The 15808-nt window shown below is 46.6% G+C and overlaps 1 protein-coding gene across 1 annotated transcript; it reads right to left on the bottom strand.

Annotated features, from left to right (window-relative positions):
- Positions 1-210: 210 nt before the first annotated feature.
- Positions 211-15802, bottom strand: LOC139029606 (zinc finger protein 550-like). Its single transcript, XM_070451707.1, has 4 exons — positions 15591-15802; positions 12674-12800; positions 11796-11891; positions 211-6933 (listed from the first exon to the last, which is right to left on the bottom strand). Exons 1-4 carry the CDS (start codon positions 15615-15617, stop codon positions 5927-5929), a joined length of 1257 nt encoding a protein of 418 aa, XP_070307808.1. The 5' UTR covers positions 15618-15802; the 3' UTR covers positions 211-5926.
- Between the last annotated feature and the right edge of the window lie 6 nt (positions 15803-15808).

The following is a 15808-nucleotide window of genomic DNA, read 5'->3' as shown; positions in this document are numbered from 1 at the left end:
AAACTATATGAAAATAGCAGGCTTTTTTTTAAAAAAAAATTGAAACAAGAAAACACTTAAGATACTGAGCTATCTATAAATTTTTAAAGTTAATATATAAATAATAAGTAAATTCAATAAGTACTACAAATTAATGAGGAAAAGACTGAAAATCTTCAGAAGGCAAAATTCTTGTATGCCACTTGAGATCAGAATTACAAAATGCATGAACACTTTTTAAAAATTATTTTATTTTTCATTAGGAAAAGGAACAGGCAACCAATCAGATTGATGAGACCTAAGTAAGTCTGACATTATCTAATGTTGGTAACACTAGAGAAATTAATAAATATCATAAACCTTCATTAGGTTATCTATTAAAATTATTTTGCAAAAGCATTTGGTACTACATAGCTCAGGTGGTAAAGAATCTGCCAGTAACACAGGAGACCCCGGGTGGGGAAGATCCCCTGGAGAAGGGATAGTCTACCAACTCAATTCTTAGGCTTGCCCTTGTGGCTCAGCTAATAAAGAATCCGTCCACAATGCGGGAGACCTAGGTTTGATCCTTGGGTTGGGAAGATCCCCTGGAGAAGGGAATGGCTACCCATTCCAGTATTCTGGCCTGGAGAATTTCACGGACTGTATAGTCCATGGGGTCTCAAAGAGTCAGACGCGACTTTCACTTTCACTACACTGTTACTTTAAACCTTTGTTCCTTTGTGCAAAAACTTCTATTGATATATGCACTGCATAAACCAGTGTATAAATCAGAAAACATGTCAGATATTTCTAAGTAGCATTGCTATTCCTATCAAAGGCATGAAAAAAACAAAGAAAAGTTTCAAGAATGGAATGTAAAATTAAGTTTGAAAATTCAGACCATATAAATCTATACAAATAGAGTCCTTGCGGGGAAAGGAAATTTGCAGGATAAAACCGTTAATATCTTTTGTACCACAGCTAAGTGCACAAAATGTGATATTGACATGAAAATGAGACAAACCAGCCAACATGAAGGAAACCCCAGTGGACTTAAATCAGGGAAATTTTGAGTTTCAAAACAAATGACAGTGCTGGACTTTAACCTGCTTAATAATAACTTAAATATTTAAAAATCCACTGATATTGATACAAATAAATGGACAACTCACTTGGGAAGCTGAATTTCAAAGTAGAATGCCAACTAATATGGAAAATTGAAGGAAGACTTCCCTGGTGATCCAGTGGCTAATACTCTGTGCTCCAAATGCAGGGTCTCTGGGTTCAATCCCTGGTCAAGGAACTAGATTCCATATGCTGCATGCCACAACTAAGACCCAGTACAGTCAAATAAATAAATAAGAAAATTGACGGAATCTGAAAATCATCAGTGGTGGCTAAAACTAAGGGATGAAATATTGACATGGATCAGTATATTTACACAGTTTCAAAATATCTTCTGAATATTTACTGGAAAGGAAAATAGTAATTCTAAAGTCAAGAACACAAACCTAAATAAGTGCCTAAAATGAATATAAACATTGAGAAGCATGGACATCACATGCCTCCTGATAAGAAGTACTGCAAAATATAAAATATCACTCCTGTGGTTTCTCTGTTAAATAATACAGAGGTAAAATACAATCATTAGGGAACATCAGAAAAATAAAAGGAAATTGTACAAAATAAATGACTTATATTTGTCCAGATAGTCGATTCTAAGGAACTCAGTAAACACTGATGAACTGTTTCATTAAAGGGAGTACAGAGGGTAATGAAAACTAAACGTAACACGCAATTTTGAATTTGGCCACGGACCAGGAAAAATGCCAAGGGACAATATTGGGATGAATGATAACATCTGAATATGGACTATGGATTAAATAATAATATTGGAAGTCCCTGGTGGTCCAGTGGTTAGGACTCTGTGACTCCACTGCAGGGGGCACAGGTTTGAGCCCTGGTTGGGTAACTAGGATCCTACAAGCCATGTAACATGGCCTAATTTTTTTTTTTTAAACTAGTATTTTACCAATATTGAACTTCCTAATTATGATACTACTCTTTTAACATAAAATGTGCTCTTAGGTATAACATATATTGAAGTATTCACTTGTACAGAGGCAAAATACTTCCAAATTAAACTCAAATTGCTCAGAAATACACAACAGTATGTATGTGGAGACAATGACCAGGAAAAAGGTGCAAAACAGACAATTGTTTGACCTGGGTAAAATTTATGCAAGAATGTCTTTTGCTATCCTTGCAACTTTTCTGTAAGTTTGAAGCTATATGAAAAATTTAAAAATACAAAAATATCATATAATCAAAAGATGCATAAAGTATAATTTGATGCTAATTCACCCATTTTTTTAAAGCACAGAATGGATTTCCTTAAACATCTAATCTATAAAGAAATTGTACAACATATACCATATGTTATATTTATATTTCTCCTAAGATCAGGGACTAGAGAAATATAATTGGTATCTTCTGTGAACTTCAGCAGTACTCCACGGGAACTACTTAATTCTATATGAGAAAAAAAAAATATGTATATACATATGCGCATGAGAAAGGAAGAAATAAACTGTCTTCTCTCACCTTGAAATATGTGCTAGAAGGCTACCATCCATCTCAGTCCTAATGTGAAGAGTCTACTCATGTTGGAAGTCATCCGTGCCCCCTGCAGCGGAAGTGCAGGACCGTAACCACTGGACTGCCGGGAAGTCCTTGAATGGCTCATTTTTTAAGCTAATACTGATTTTAAAAAACTTCAGGACACATTTTCAGCACTCACATCCAGTGCCAGAGCAAAGGAGTTAAGTCCACAGCGGCAACTGTGAAACCCACATAAACATACCTACATGTTTACATCTGGACTCACCTAGCATGCCTGGCACTGTATTCTATTAAAAAACAAAACAAAAACTTCACACAAACAAGACTGAAGGAGACTCCTTCCCCTTTATAGGCATCTTAACTCAGATGTGTTTTATTTTACTGAATGGCTCAGATGGTATAGAATCTGCCTGCAGTGCAAGACCTGGATTTGATCCCTGGGTCAGGAAGATTCTCCTGGAGAAGGGAATGGCTACCCACTCCAGAAGTCTTGCCTGGAGAATCCCACGGACAGAGGAGCCTGGTGGACTACAGTCCACGGGGTCGCAAAGAGTCAGACACGACTGAGAGACCAACTCTTTCACTCTTTCCAACCCCTAGAAGGCTGCAGGGGGGGACTTGGAAATGTCCTGTCCTCCAAGAGGAAAACACCAGTACTCAGCTCAGAAGGCCTCACCTGTACAGGATGATCACCTTGCTGTGAAGAGATAATAAATAAAACAAACACGCCGACAAAGCACATTCAATACATCAGCCAGTGTGGCCCTTCAGAGACGTTGCAGATGAAGCCATTCCTGTTTCAAATCCTGCAATGTCTCCCCACTTCATTTAGAGTTACAGCCAAGACCCTCATAGTGTTATGCGGTGTTTGCCTGCCAACAAAACCCCAATCCTCTCTGAAATAATCTCCTGTTATTCCCTCTTCATCACTGATTCAGCTCCAGGGCCTCCTTGATCTGCCTCAAACACTCCAGGGTACATTCCAGCCACAAAGCCCTTGAACTGGACATTCCCTCTACGTAGAATTTCTCCTGATACACACAGAGCCAGTGCCTTCTCTTTCAAGTCTTTGTATAAAAGATGTCCCAACTTTATTTGATTTACAATTATGACCTCTCCTTATCCCCTCATAGCTTGGTGTGTATGATTCAACTTAACCCTATTCCAGTTTTTTCCTTCAGTAATACTGATCATCTAGTTTTTTATACAGTTTATTTATTATGCTGTTTATGTTAACTCTGCAGGGCAAGATTTTTTTCTTTTTTCAACTTGTTTTGTTCAATGATGCCTTTCAAATGCCCAGAACAGTGATTCAGGCATCTAAGTGAAAAATGAACGATGAAAAAAAACCCACCTAAGAATGGAATCAAGAAAGAGCGATGCGGTAGGAAGTGGGAGAGAGGTTCAAGATGGAGGGGACATATGTATACCTATGGCTAATTCATGTTGATTATATGGCAGAAACAAACACAATATTATAAAGCAATTATCCTCCAATTAAAAAAAAAATTTTTTTTTTTAAAGAGTGAGAGTTGGGGGAGGGAAGATAAATTGGGAGATTAGGATTAAGATACACAAACTACTGTATATAAAATAGATAACCAAGAATGACCTATTGTATAGCACAAGGAGCTATACTCAATATTTTGTAATAACCTGCAAGGGAAAATAATCTGAAAAGAATGAATGTATGTATATGAATAACTAAATCACTTTGCTGTGATTGAACATTGAACACAACATTGAAAATCAACTATATTCCAATAAAAATAAAGCCCCTAAGTAATGTGGATTGATTCATCTTCCACATTGCTAAACATCCTTAAAAAGACCCCGTTGAAGACTGAAAATGCAGTCAATTAATAGCTTCAAGTAACTGATTTGCATGCAACTTCTTTTCACTGAGGTTTGTTGAATTTTGGAGTGAATTTCCCTGAATATCCTAACTGTTGCTATTTTTGAAAAATGTGTGCATATGTTAATAAACGTACTTCTTTTAAACTTAAAACAGAAGAAGAGTGAGAGTATTGGGCATTTAAAAGCAGACAAACAAGTTTACTTATTAAAAAAAAAATTCAACAGCCTTTGGGGTGCAGATTTTAATGTGTGATCCTTATGTGGACCATTCTCTCCTTAAATATAAAATATAAATACTGTGTAATGTTATTTTTAGTATTCCAATTTCTTACTAGTTCAAGTAGCTCATAACTCAAGCCTTCATATTTCTCACAAATAATTAAGCTCCTAATGGGTAGGGACAGCAGTGAACATATAAAAATAAAGGGCTGCAATTTTTTCTCTCCAATACTGCTCCTGAAAAATAGAACTGATGAAAAACAGCAGGAGCCTTGGCAGGAAAGTCTGAAAGAGCATGCAAAGCCATCTTTGTTATTTACGCGTTTGTGCTTCCCTATGGCTCAGACGGGAAAGAATCTCTGCAATGCAGGAGATCTGGGTTGAATCCCTGGGTCAGGAAGATCCCCTGGAGAAGGGAATGGCTACCTGCTCCAGTGTTCTTGTCTGGAGAATTCTGTGGACAGAGAAGCCTGGCGAGCTAAAGTCCGTGGGGTCACAAAGAGTCTGACAGGACTAAGCGACCAACACTTTCACTTTCCATGTTTATAGTCTTCATCTTCATCCCCTCCACCTCCTTGCTAGTTTTATTTTTCCCCACACTGTGGGGCTTGCAGGATGTTAGTTCTCTGACCGGGGACTGAACCCAGGCCCTGAGCAGTGAGAGCACAGAATCCCAACCCCTGGACCACATGGGAGTTCCCTTGTTATTTTCCTTTTGAACATAATGCTGAGATGGCCTCTTAAGTGCAAACCCAAGGGAGCCCTGTGGCCGGAGGTCGTCATAAGTGAAAACACCCGCGTTTGTCCCCTCTGTGCTTCCTCACAGGAAAAGCACGAGCTCCGTGAGGTTCTGATGTGGCTCTAGTGTGACAAGTGGCGGCTGACCTGACACGGAAGGTTTTCTCCAGATAATTACGTGGCTCCTCTTCGCTGCACCGCCTCAGGTGGCAGAAGAGCCTTCTCTCTTAGCTCAGCTTATCTGCAGGCTGTCCTTCCCCGGTGTGCTCTGAAGCTGACAGAGGTGGACCCACGGGTGACGTGGCTTCTCGCTGGGTTTCTCCGCAGCCTGACTCCTCCCACGTTTGGGGGCTGAGGCCGCCCGATATCTACTGCATTCACAGGCGTCTCTCCCATGTGACCATCTGTGGGTTTGAAGAGGGGCCCAAAAAAGCCTTCTCCAGTGTTCTTTGCTGGGAAGAACTTTTCCCCTCCAGCCTGGGTCTCCTCCTTAAAGACCAAGGGCGAGCAGCGGGTGAAGGCCGCCTTCTCAAGTGTGAACGCGCTGGTGCTGCAGGAGGTGTGACCTGCGCTTGAAGGCCTTGCCGCACTGGGAGCACTTGAACGGCGTCTCCGCGGTGTGGATGACCGAGTGCTGCAGGAGGTAGGTGCTCCGGTGGAAGGCCTTCCCGCACTGGGTGCAGGCGTAGGGCTTCTCGCCGGTGTGGACCCGCTGGTGCTGCAGCAGCTCCGAGCTGCAGCGGAAGGCCTTGGCGCACTCCGCGCACTCGTAGGGCTTCTCCCCCGTGTGGATGACGTAGTGCTGGATGAGGTGCGCTCGGTTGCGGAACGACTTCTCACACTCTTTGCATCCGAAGGGTTTTTCGCCGGAGTGGGTCCGGTGGTGGCGGATGAAGGTGGAGCGGTGGGTGAAGGCCTTGCGACACTGGCTGCACTCGTAGGGCTTCTCCCCCGTGTGCACCGGCTGGTGCTGCAGGAGGTAGGACCTGCGCTTGAAGGCCTTGCCGCACTCCGCGCACTTGTACGGCTTCTCCCCGCTGTGGATGAGGTAGTGGCGGATCAGCGTGGAGCTCTGGCTGAAGGCTTTCCCACACGCGTTGCACTCGTAGGGCTTCGTGCCCGTGTGAATCCGCTGGTGGCGCACGAGGTACCACCTCCTGTTGAAAGCCTTCCCGCACTGCTTACACTTATAGAGGTGATGAAGGGGGGTACCTTTTCCAGGTCGCTGTGGGTCACGTTCGTGGAGAAAATCCCCCTGAGAAACTCTCTCCTGGAACGCCCCCGAGTGCAGACCATCACCTGCCCCTAAACCATCATCCTCAAGGCTCGTCTTCCCAGGATGGGCCTCCTTGCCAGCATCCATCTCTGGCCTCTCTGGACCTCTCTGCATTTCCAAGAGCCCTTGTGGAGCCCCAGCTCGCCCCAACCTGGAGTCCCAGGAAGATCCCAGAGTCAGGCTTCCCCGGAGCAAGGCTTCCTCAGATAAAACCGGCTGAGAATTGCTTGGCTCTCTGGTCTGACATTTTGCTCTGTCACCTGGAAAGAAGCCAATACATGAAGGGGGATTTTTAGTGATGCAACAGGGCAGAACCAAAGCAACACTTCAGTGGACAAACGAGGATGAGAGCAGCGCCTCTGACACCTGCTGTGGCTTTACACCAACATAACCTAGATTTCCAATTACTTTTTATGATCCTTGTACCCTGACAGCACGGAAGGGGTGATCCGAGGGCAAGCTGGGCCGGAGACAGAAGGCCTGGAGCAGGGGAGGGAGGACAGTTTCAGTAATACTGTCTGGAGAGCATTTGTCCCGAGGATTGACGTCTTGGTTCTGTAAGAATGCAGGAATGTGCCATCTTGTGACACAGGGAAGAAAGAGCCCATCTTCCCTGAGATGTGTGTGTGTGTGTGTGTGTATGTGCACGCGTGCATGCTTGGTCGTGGCCGACTCTATGACCCCATGGACTGTAGCCTGCCAGGCTCCTCTGTCCATGGCAAGAATACTGAAGTGAGTTGCCCTTTCCTTCTCTAGGGGATCTTCCTGATTCAGGGATCAAACCTACATCTCCTGTGTCTCCTATATTGGCAGGCAGATTGTTTACCACTGTGCCACCTGGTCAGCCCACAAGCTGGGTCCTAATGCAGACACTGGAGTTGCCAGAAAGAAGGATGCGGTACTGGGTTGAAATACAAGAGTAAGCATGAGTAGATTCACCCCTGGAGACTGCTTAAGAATTATAAGAAAATGGAATGTTACTCAGCCATAAAAAAGAATAAAACCATTTACAGCAACATGGATGAACCTAGAGATGATCATACTAAGTGAAATAAGTCAGAGAAAGATAAGTATCATATCACTTACATGTGGAACCTAAAAAAAAAAAAAGATACAAATTCAACTAATTTACAAAACAGAAACAGACCCACACAGAAAACAAACTTTTGGTCACCAAAGGGGAAAGGGTGAGGAGGGAAAGATAAATAAGAGTTTGGGATTACTTGATGCACACTATCATATATGAAATAGGTAAATGACAAAAACCTCCTGTATAACACAGGGATTATACTCAATATCTTGCAATAACCAATACAGGAAAAGAATCTGAAAAAGAATACATATGTATGTGTATAAATGAATCACTTTGCTGTACATCTGAAACTAATACAACAGTGTAAATCAACTCTATTCCAATTTTTTTAAAAAGGTGCCTAGAAGATGACCTGGGAGGTAATAAGTGTTATCTAAGTGGTTGAAGTTTCTTCCCTGGTGGCTCAGTGGTAAAGAATCCATCTGCCAATGCAAGAGAAATGGGTTTGATCCCTGGGTCGGGAAGATCCCCTGGAGAAGGAAATGGAAACCCACTCCAGTATTCTTGCCCGGAGAATCCCATGGACTGAGAAGCCTCCGGCAGGCTACAGTCCATGAGGTTGTAAAGAGTCAGACATGACTTATCAAACTAACAACAACTAAAACAACAAGTGGTTGATACACAAAACACTGAAAATAGTGCCTAAAAAAGGAGAGAGAAGGAATTCCCTGGCCGTCCAGTGCTTAGGACTCCATGTCCTCACTGCTGAGGACTGGGTGCAACCTCTGGAGATCCTGCAAGCCTTTGTGATGTGGCCACAAAGGAAAAATAAAACAGCATGAGATGCCTGGTGAAGGCAATACTACAGGGGTGGTTACAGGAAGGAGACAGTGACAATCTCAGAAGAGAAGGGGCAGAGGGACGCACCAGGCCAAACAGTAGGAAACACGAGTTTCCGCTGCTGAGGGGCATTAATGTGGTGTCGGCAGGAAGGGCTCTGGAGTCAGAATGCCTCAGTTCCAGGCGTGGTTTGTGGGATCTTAGTATCCTGACCAGGGATCAAACCCTCACCCCCTGCAGTGGAAGCACACAGTCCTCACCACTGGCCCACCAGGGAAGTCCCTTCTCTCTTCTCTAAGTCATAATTTCCTCACCTGAGAGACGAGAAGACTTTCTCCAGCTGTCACGAGGATTAAATGAGAAAATGCCTACAAAGCTCTTGGCACAGTTCTTGGCGCCATGTGAGCGTTTGTGGTGGTTAATTTTGTACATCAAGTTGGCTTGGTGGTTGTGCTGAGCTCTTTGTCCAAATACCATTTGGCGTGTTGCTGGGAAGGTACTTTTTAGGTACTCAGTTCAGTTCAGTTCAGTCGCTCAGTCATGTCCGACTCCTTGCGACCCCATGAATTGCAGCACGCCAGGCCTCCCTGTCCATCACCAACTCCCAGAGTTTACTCAAACTCATGCCCATCGAGTCGGTGATACCATCCAGCCATCTCATCCTCTGTCGTCCCCTTCTCCTCCTGCCCCCAATGCCTCCCAGCATCAGGGTCTTTCCAATGAGTCAGCTCTTCGCATGAGGTGGCCAAAGTACTGGAATTTCAGCTTCAGCATCAGTCCTTCCAATGAACACCCAGGACTGATCTCCTTTAGGATGGACTGCATGGATCTCCTTGCAGTCCAAGGGACTCTCAAGAGTCGTCTCCAACACCACAGTTCATACTGACAGTGAAATTCTCAGACTTTGAGAAAAGCAGATTCCCCTTCATATGCTGGGCCAAGTTCAATCAATTAGCAGCCTTAAGAGCAAAGACTGAGGGGCGGAAGATGGGAGGGAAGGCCAAGAAGGAGGGGAGGTGTGTGTGCCAGTGGCTAACACATGTCACTGTGTGGCGGAGGGTGGAAGATGGGAGGGAAGGCCAAGAAGGAGGGGAGGTGTGTGTGCCAGTGGCTAACACATGTCACTGTGTGGCGGAACCAACACAACATTGTGAAGCAATTACCCTCCAATCGAAAATACGCCAATTCTTCTTTAAAAGAGAGAAAAGACTGAGATGCCCGAGGAGGGAAGGAATTCTGCCTCCAGACTCAAGGCTGCAAGCATCTACTCTCCCAGCTTACTGGCCTGCCCTGCAGATTTCAAAATCTCTTAGCACTCACAATCACACGAAGCCAGATCAATAAAATAGATCTCAATGGACACATATCTCCTTTGGCTCTGATTCTCTGAAGCAGTCTAATGTCAGTATCCTCATTGCTCTGGGGGGCAGTTAGGATGACAGCAACGCCACCATCCAGGACAAGCCATCTTATTCTACATGCCAAGGAAAGAGACCTCAGAAGAAACTAACTGTGGTGACACCCAGCCTCAAGAACTGAAACTGCTGTTCAAGGCACCCACTCCCATCCTCAAAAAGAAAAAAAGAAAATCTATCCACAATGACAGGGTGTTAACAGTGGGGACTGCTATAGGAACAGCTACTGACAAGGACAGGGCACCAGAAACTGCCACAGTCCTGGAAATATTCTAAATTTTAGGTGGGATAAAGGATACTTCAGTTTATATGTATATTAAAAAGTAAAGCTGGAAAAAAAAAAGTGAAGCTGAAATCCCACTCCTGGGCATATATCCAGACAAAACTCTAATTTGAAAAGACATGAGAGAGTCAATTTCTAGGTAGGCTGATAAGAACTCTAGGGTCCCCAAGGAGGAGATAGGGGTCTGGAGTTCTCAATGAGGAGAAAAGGACAAACTTGTTTTTTTACATTCCTAGTCTTAACACAACTAAACAACTCAGTTTAAACTCTGTACTAAGGATTATATAACAACAATGTATTCTGCTTGAGGACTGTTTCTCTTTGAAAACCTTCTGACTAACCCTGTTACCTTAAAATGTAAATTGTGGGAGTGGGTCTAGTAAGATCTGTACAACCTTGAGACACTCTTGTGCAGATCTTTTTCTTCTCTTACATTTCTGACTATATGAGTCCCTTTAACATTTGTTGTAAAGCTGGTTTGGTGGCACTGAATTCTCTTGACTTCTGCTTGTCTGAAAAGCTTTTGATTTCTCCACCAATTTTGAATGAGATGAGACATTCTTTTGATTCATTGTAATAACCAATTTAAGAAGTATATAGCTCTCTTGCTAAGACTAGTAAGTGGGGCACTCACCATCCCCCTTCTGATGTCTACGTCAGAAGCTTTCTCTGTCCGTTTTTCATTTTAATAAAACTCTGCTACACAAAAGCTTGTGAGTGATCAAGCCTGGTCCCTGGTCCTGAAGCTAAATCTTTGAAGATCACGAATCTGACGTCGTTCACCGTAGGCTATCAGACACACACACCCCTGTGTTCACAGCAGCACTATTCATAATAGCCAAGACATGGAAGCGACCTAAATGTCCATCGACAGATGAATGGATGAAGATGTGGTGCTTATATACAGCGGAATATTACTCAGCCATAAAAAAGAATGAAATTATGCCATTTACAGCAACACAGATGGAACTAGAGGATATTATGCTATAGTGAAATAAGTCAGACGAAAACAAATGCCATATGGTATAACTTATGTGTGAAATTTAACTATACGACACAAAAGAACTTATCTATGAAACAGAAACAGATTCGCAGATATTGAGAACAGACTTGTTGATGCCAAGTGGGACAGTGATGAGGGGGAAGGAGTGGGAGCTTGGGGTCAGCAGATGCAAACTATTACATACAGGATGGATAAGCAACAAGCCTACTGTAGCACCAGGGAACTATGTCAGACGTCCTGGGATAAACCATAGTGAGAAAGAATGTATACACGTGTGTAGCTGAGTCACCTTGCTGTGCAGCATAACCAGCACAACACTGGAAACTGACTGTGCTTCAACTTAATAGAGAAAATTAAAAAAAAAAAACGAGGAGGAGGAGGTGCCTGGATCTCTAAACAATGGCATGGTCCCGGGCTGGCCAGCTGATGCACACCAAACCTCGATGCGAGAGAAACCTCAGACCCCACGAAGGGCTTCACACGGCAGCTCAGAGGCACGTCCTGAATGCTGCCGTGAGCCCAACTGGACAGCAGCTACCTGCTCCTACCTGGGCCGGTGCTACGCGGGAGGCCTCTGGCTCCTGTCCACAGCTTTTGCCCATGCTCCAGCAGGTGGATCAGCTCTGGTTTGGGGACTGGGTGCCCTGTGGATGGAGCAAGAAACAGGATACAGGTGTTTGATGAGAAGAATGAAACCCTTCCACCCTGTCTGGGACTCTGTGACAGGAAGAGGAAGACCATGAATGTCGCTGCTCCCAAAGTAAAGAAAGTGTTGATTTGTGACCTGGAACCCAGGGCGCACACACCACTCCAGGGCTGCAACTGCCGTAGAGGGTGGGGTCGTCTGTCTGCACGACACCCTTGCCCATGAACATCATCACTAGAAGCCAGTCCTGGGCAGGGGCACAGTGACAGGACCCTGGGAAGGGGACCCTCCTTCCGGAAGGTGACTGATGATTCATCTAAGTCACCCTGTGCTTCAGAACCACCCAAGGATGCCTAAGCCCAACCTCAAACCAAAAGAAACAAAACTGCTCAGGGTCACATCGAGGCATCAATACTCCCCAGGCCTTGGTGGCACTGAGGACAAACGCTATGGAGGGCCTGCCTGACTCAGCTTCTCTTCAGAGACCAGCCCTGCTAACTGGCAGTGGGACATGTGGCCCCACCAGCTTGGGTCAGTCAGCTTCCCGGCAGAGGAGTCAAGAACAGGGACCTCAGGCTGATGCTGAGGGTGCTGGGTGCCGGGCTGAGGGCTGGTGTTCAGAGGGACACCACTTCTATCCCAGACACAGACCAGGCAGGAGGAGGGGCCAGCAAACTGCAGGGCCCGTGGGGAGCAGGAAAGGTGACTCCCGTGACCACCTGATCAGCCAGAAACCAGGAGGAGGCTGGGTCCCCACAGGTCTAAGAGCTGAGCACGTACCCAGGGAGACCAGGAGCCCGCAGGTCTCCAGCATCACCTCCCGGAACAGGGTCCTCTGGTCCACGTCAAGTTGTCCCCACTCCTCTCGGGTGAAGGTTACGGCCACATCCTTGAAGGTCACCATCACCTGGAGAGTCAAACACAGGCGGTGGTGTTGGTGCTGTGCACTTGGGTGGGATCAAGACTGTCACTGTTGGGGGTGAAATGCAGAGACCCATGAGGTTCAGAGAATCATGAGGCCTGCTGATGGCCAAGTTCTGTGCTGGGTTCAAGGGGGAAGCAGATGCAGCCTTGGGACATAAAGCAATTGTGGCTGAGAGAAAAGCCTCGGGTGAAGGAGGCCACGGGAGATGACACAGACAGTGGTGTTCCACGAGGTCTGGGGGGCAGAGGTTAAGTGCTCTCGGAAAAATGCTCAAGATGTAATTCCAACAACGGCCACAGCAGCGACAGCACCTGAACTGCCCTCACCCTGTCTGAGTGCCTGCCCAGGCTGAGGGCTTCACACACTGAGGTTCAAGTGACTGCAGATCCCTTGCTCTGGGCCAGAGATCCAGGGTTCAAACGAAGAGTCTGAAGTCTGACACTTGCTGGCAGTGTAACCATAGACACAACATCTCATCATTTCTCCAAGCATCAGTGTCACCATCAATACTACACTCATTCCCACTGTGCCATGATCTGAGAACTAAAGAGAAAATAACATGTTCACACACCAGATGCGGGAGGGCTGGCACAGTGAAGTGTGCCATGTCCGTTTTGACTTTTACTAAGCCCCCCACTCGGCATACGAGGTAAAGGTCATCATCGCCTCCGTGTCTCAGCCAGAGCTCTAGGTCCAGGGAGCCCTAGAAAGTCACCCATAACCTCAGGTTTAAATTACAGAAGTAGGGAAATGCCCTGGTGGTCCAGTGGTTAGGACTCCATGCTTTCACTGCCGAAGCCCAGGGTTCGATGGATGGTTGCAGAACTAAGATCCCACAAGCCATGTTGCATGGCAAAAAAAAGGAAAAGAACTGGGAACTGAACATCCATCCAGCATAAGACAGCAGAGAGTTGCCAGAAGATGGGCAGGTGGGAGCCAGGGGTACCTCAGCCAGAAGGAAGACGGCCGGGAAAAGACTATCCTAAGAAGAGACACTGAGGCACGGGCAGCGGGGGAGAGACAGCCCTGCAGAGATCCGGGATCAGGGCCCTAGACAAAGGGAAATGCAAGGGCTAAAGCTGCACACCGGGCAGAAATGAGTGCAGTAAGCAAGGGGAGAACAGAAGGGGAGGAGCGTGGAGACACTCTCAGGGCAGATCCAGGACAGCCCTGTGGGCCACCCTGCAGGAGACTGTATCTACTGTAGGTGTGATGAGGGCACCTGAGTGGGAGGCTCATTCATTCCACCATTTCCTGAGCACCTTTTATAAGCCCGGGCCATTCCAGGTCTTGGCAGAGAGCACCACGGGCGCTCAAGTTCTAGGGCTGGAAACAGATGTTAAATGAACAACTAAATAAATGAACACAACAATGAGAGAGGGACCAAAAGGTTCCAAACTCAAGAAAAATGAGCCAGAATGCTGAGGCGGTGACTGTCCGCTTGTGACTGGGCACCAGGGAAAGCCTCTCTCAGGACAGCGAATGGAAGTGAGTCTGAAATAAAGTGAAGAAGGGAACCAAGTGGGTGGGAAATTAACAAATAGGTCAAGTCCTGACACTGATCAGGACCGTGATGAGGGCACTCAGGGCAATGGCTATTCAGTTACCCAGGACCCCTTGTGTTTCTGTGTCCAAAGGGACCCCACATTCCTGTACACCATCATACCTGACCATTTAAGCGGACACACTCTGGCCGTAAACCAACCAAAACCTAACTGCCACTCCTGAAGTGTGTGTGTCCTATGTTAGGCTTAGCACGACTCTGTGAGACCCTGTGGACTGTAGCCCGCCAGGCTCTTCTATGGGATTCTCCAGGCCAGAACACTGGAGTGGGTTGCCATGCCCTCTTACAAGGGACCTTCCCGGCCTGGCGATTGAACCTACATCCCTTACATCTCCTACACTAGCAGGCAGGTTCTGGAGCCACCTGGGAGACTTAAAGGTGAATTCCTTGGCCTTGTGGGCTCCCAGCTGGTCCTGACACCTCTTCTGTCCTAGCAGAGCAGCAATCCCCAAACTGCTGCAGGCTACTGCTGCCTCTTCCCCACCCTAGTCCTTATTTTTATAGAGGATACAGGACAGGGAAGCCAAGGATCAGATTCCCCCAGGGATGAGCCTCTGCCATCAACACGGGCTCAGGAGGCACCTCCGTGAAGAGAGCCAGAGTGATGCTCCCTGGACCATGCTGGACACATGGTAATACATGTCATCCATGTGCCTTTTTTAGTTCCCTAAACTCAGACGGAGGAACTTTAATATAAAAGCCAAGCACAGGAACTATGCTGGCGGGCCAGTGGTCAACAATCCCCTATTCAGAGGACACCAGTTCGATCCCTGCTCCAGGAACTAGGATCTCAAATGCCTCACGACTCAGCCAAAAAAAAAAAAAAAAAAAGGGCAGCACTGAAAGTTACTCAAGGTCCTAGACTCGAGAAGGGGCGCGGCCTCAAGACGCAGAAAGGTCTCAGGACTGTGCGGCCTGCGCTCCGCCCTGCAGGTCCTTCCACGCCACTGGCAAGGGCTTGGGGGGAGGAATTCTAGAAGGCACGTCTCTCCCTTTTACACGACGTCCCAGTGACTGACAGAAACAGGATCCGCCGTACGGAGCCCCTAACCTCGGCTCCCAGACGGAGCACAAACGACCCCCTCCCGAGGCTCCGAGACAGTGTCCTGCAGAAAACAAGGCGCCGAGCCACAGGACACCGCCGTCCAGCACCGCAGTACGCCGGGGCCACGAGGGTGGGTCCGAGCGGGCGCGCATCGTCCACTCACCTGCGCCGGGGTCAAGAGCGCCGCCATCGCACCGCGGAGAGTGCAGGCTCACGCGACGGGTCCAGACGGCTTAGCTGGCCCTCTCCTCGATCGCAGAGGCGTACGTGGGCCTTACTGTCCTCGCCGCTCCGTCCCCAAACCCCGGGAAACAGTCACCAAAAACAGACAAAACCTCCCCATCAACAACAAACAGCCTCCCGGACGACGCAAGAAGCCCC

Source organism: Odocoileus virginianus, chromosome 20 (assembly GCF_023699985.2).
Source record: "Odocoileus virginianus isolate 20LAN1187 ecotype Illinois chromosome 20, Ovbor_1.2, whole genome shotgun sequence".
Lineage (NCBI taxonomy): Eukaryota > Metazoa > Chordata > Mammalia > Artiodactyla > Cervidae > Odocoileus > Odocoileus virginianus.
Note: the sequence above shows the minus strand (reverse complement) of the source record. Positions and strands in the feature narration are given on the sequence as shown.

Bases quoted from the DNA above. Each gene is read 5' to 3' on its own strand.
- LOC139029606 (XM_070451707.1), bottom strand. From the start codon at position 15,617: ATGGCGGCGCTCTTGACCCCGGCGCAG. The intron at 12,801-15,590 runs GTGAGTGGACGA...TTGACTCTCCAG, and splicing joins CGCTCTTGACCCCGGCGCAG to GTGATGGTGACCTTCAAGGA. The intron at 6,934-11,795 runs GTAGGAGCAGGT...GCTTCTTTCCAG, and splicing joins CCCGCGTAGCACCGGCCCAG to GTGACAGAGCAAAATGTCAG.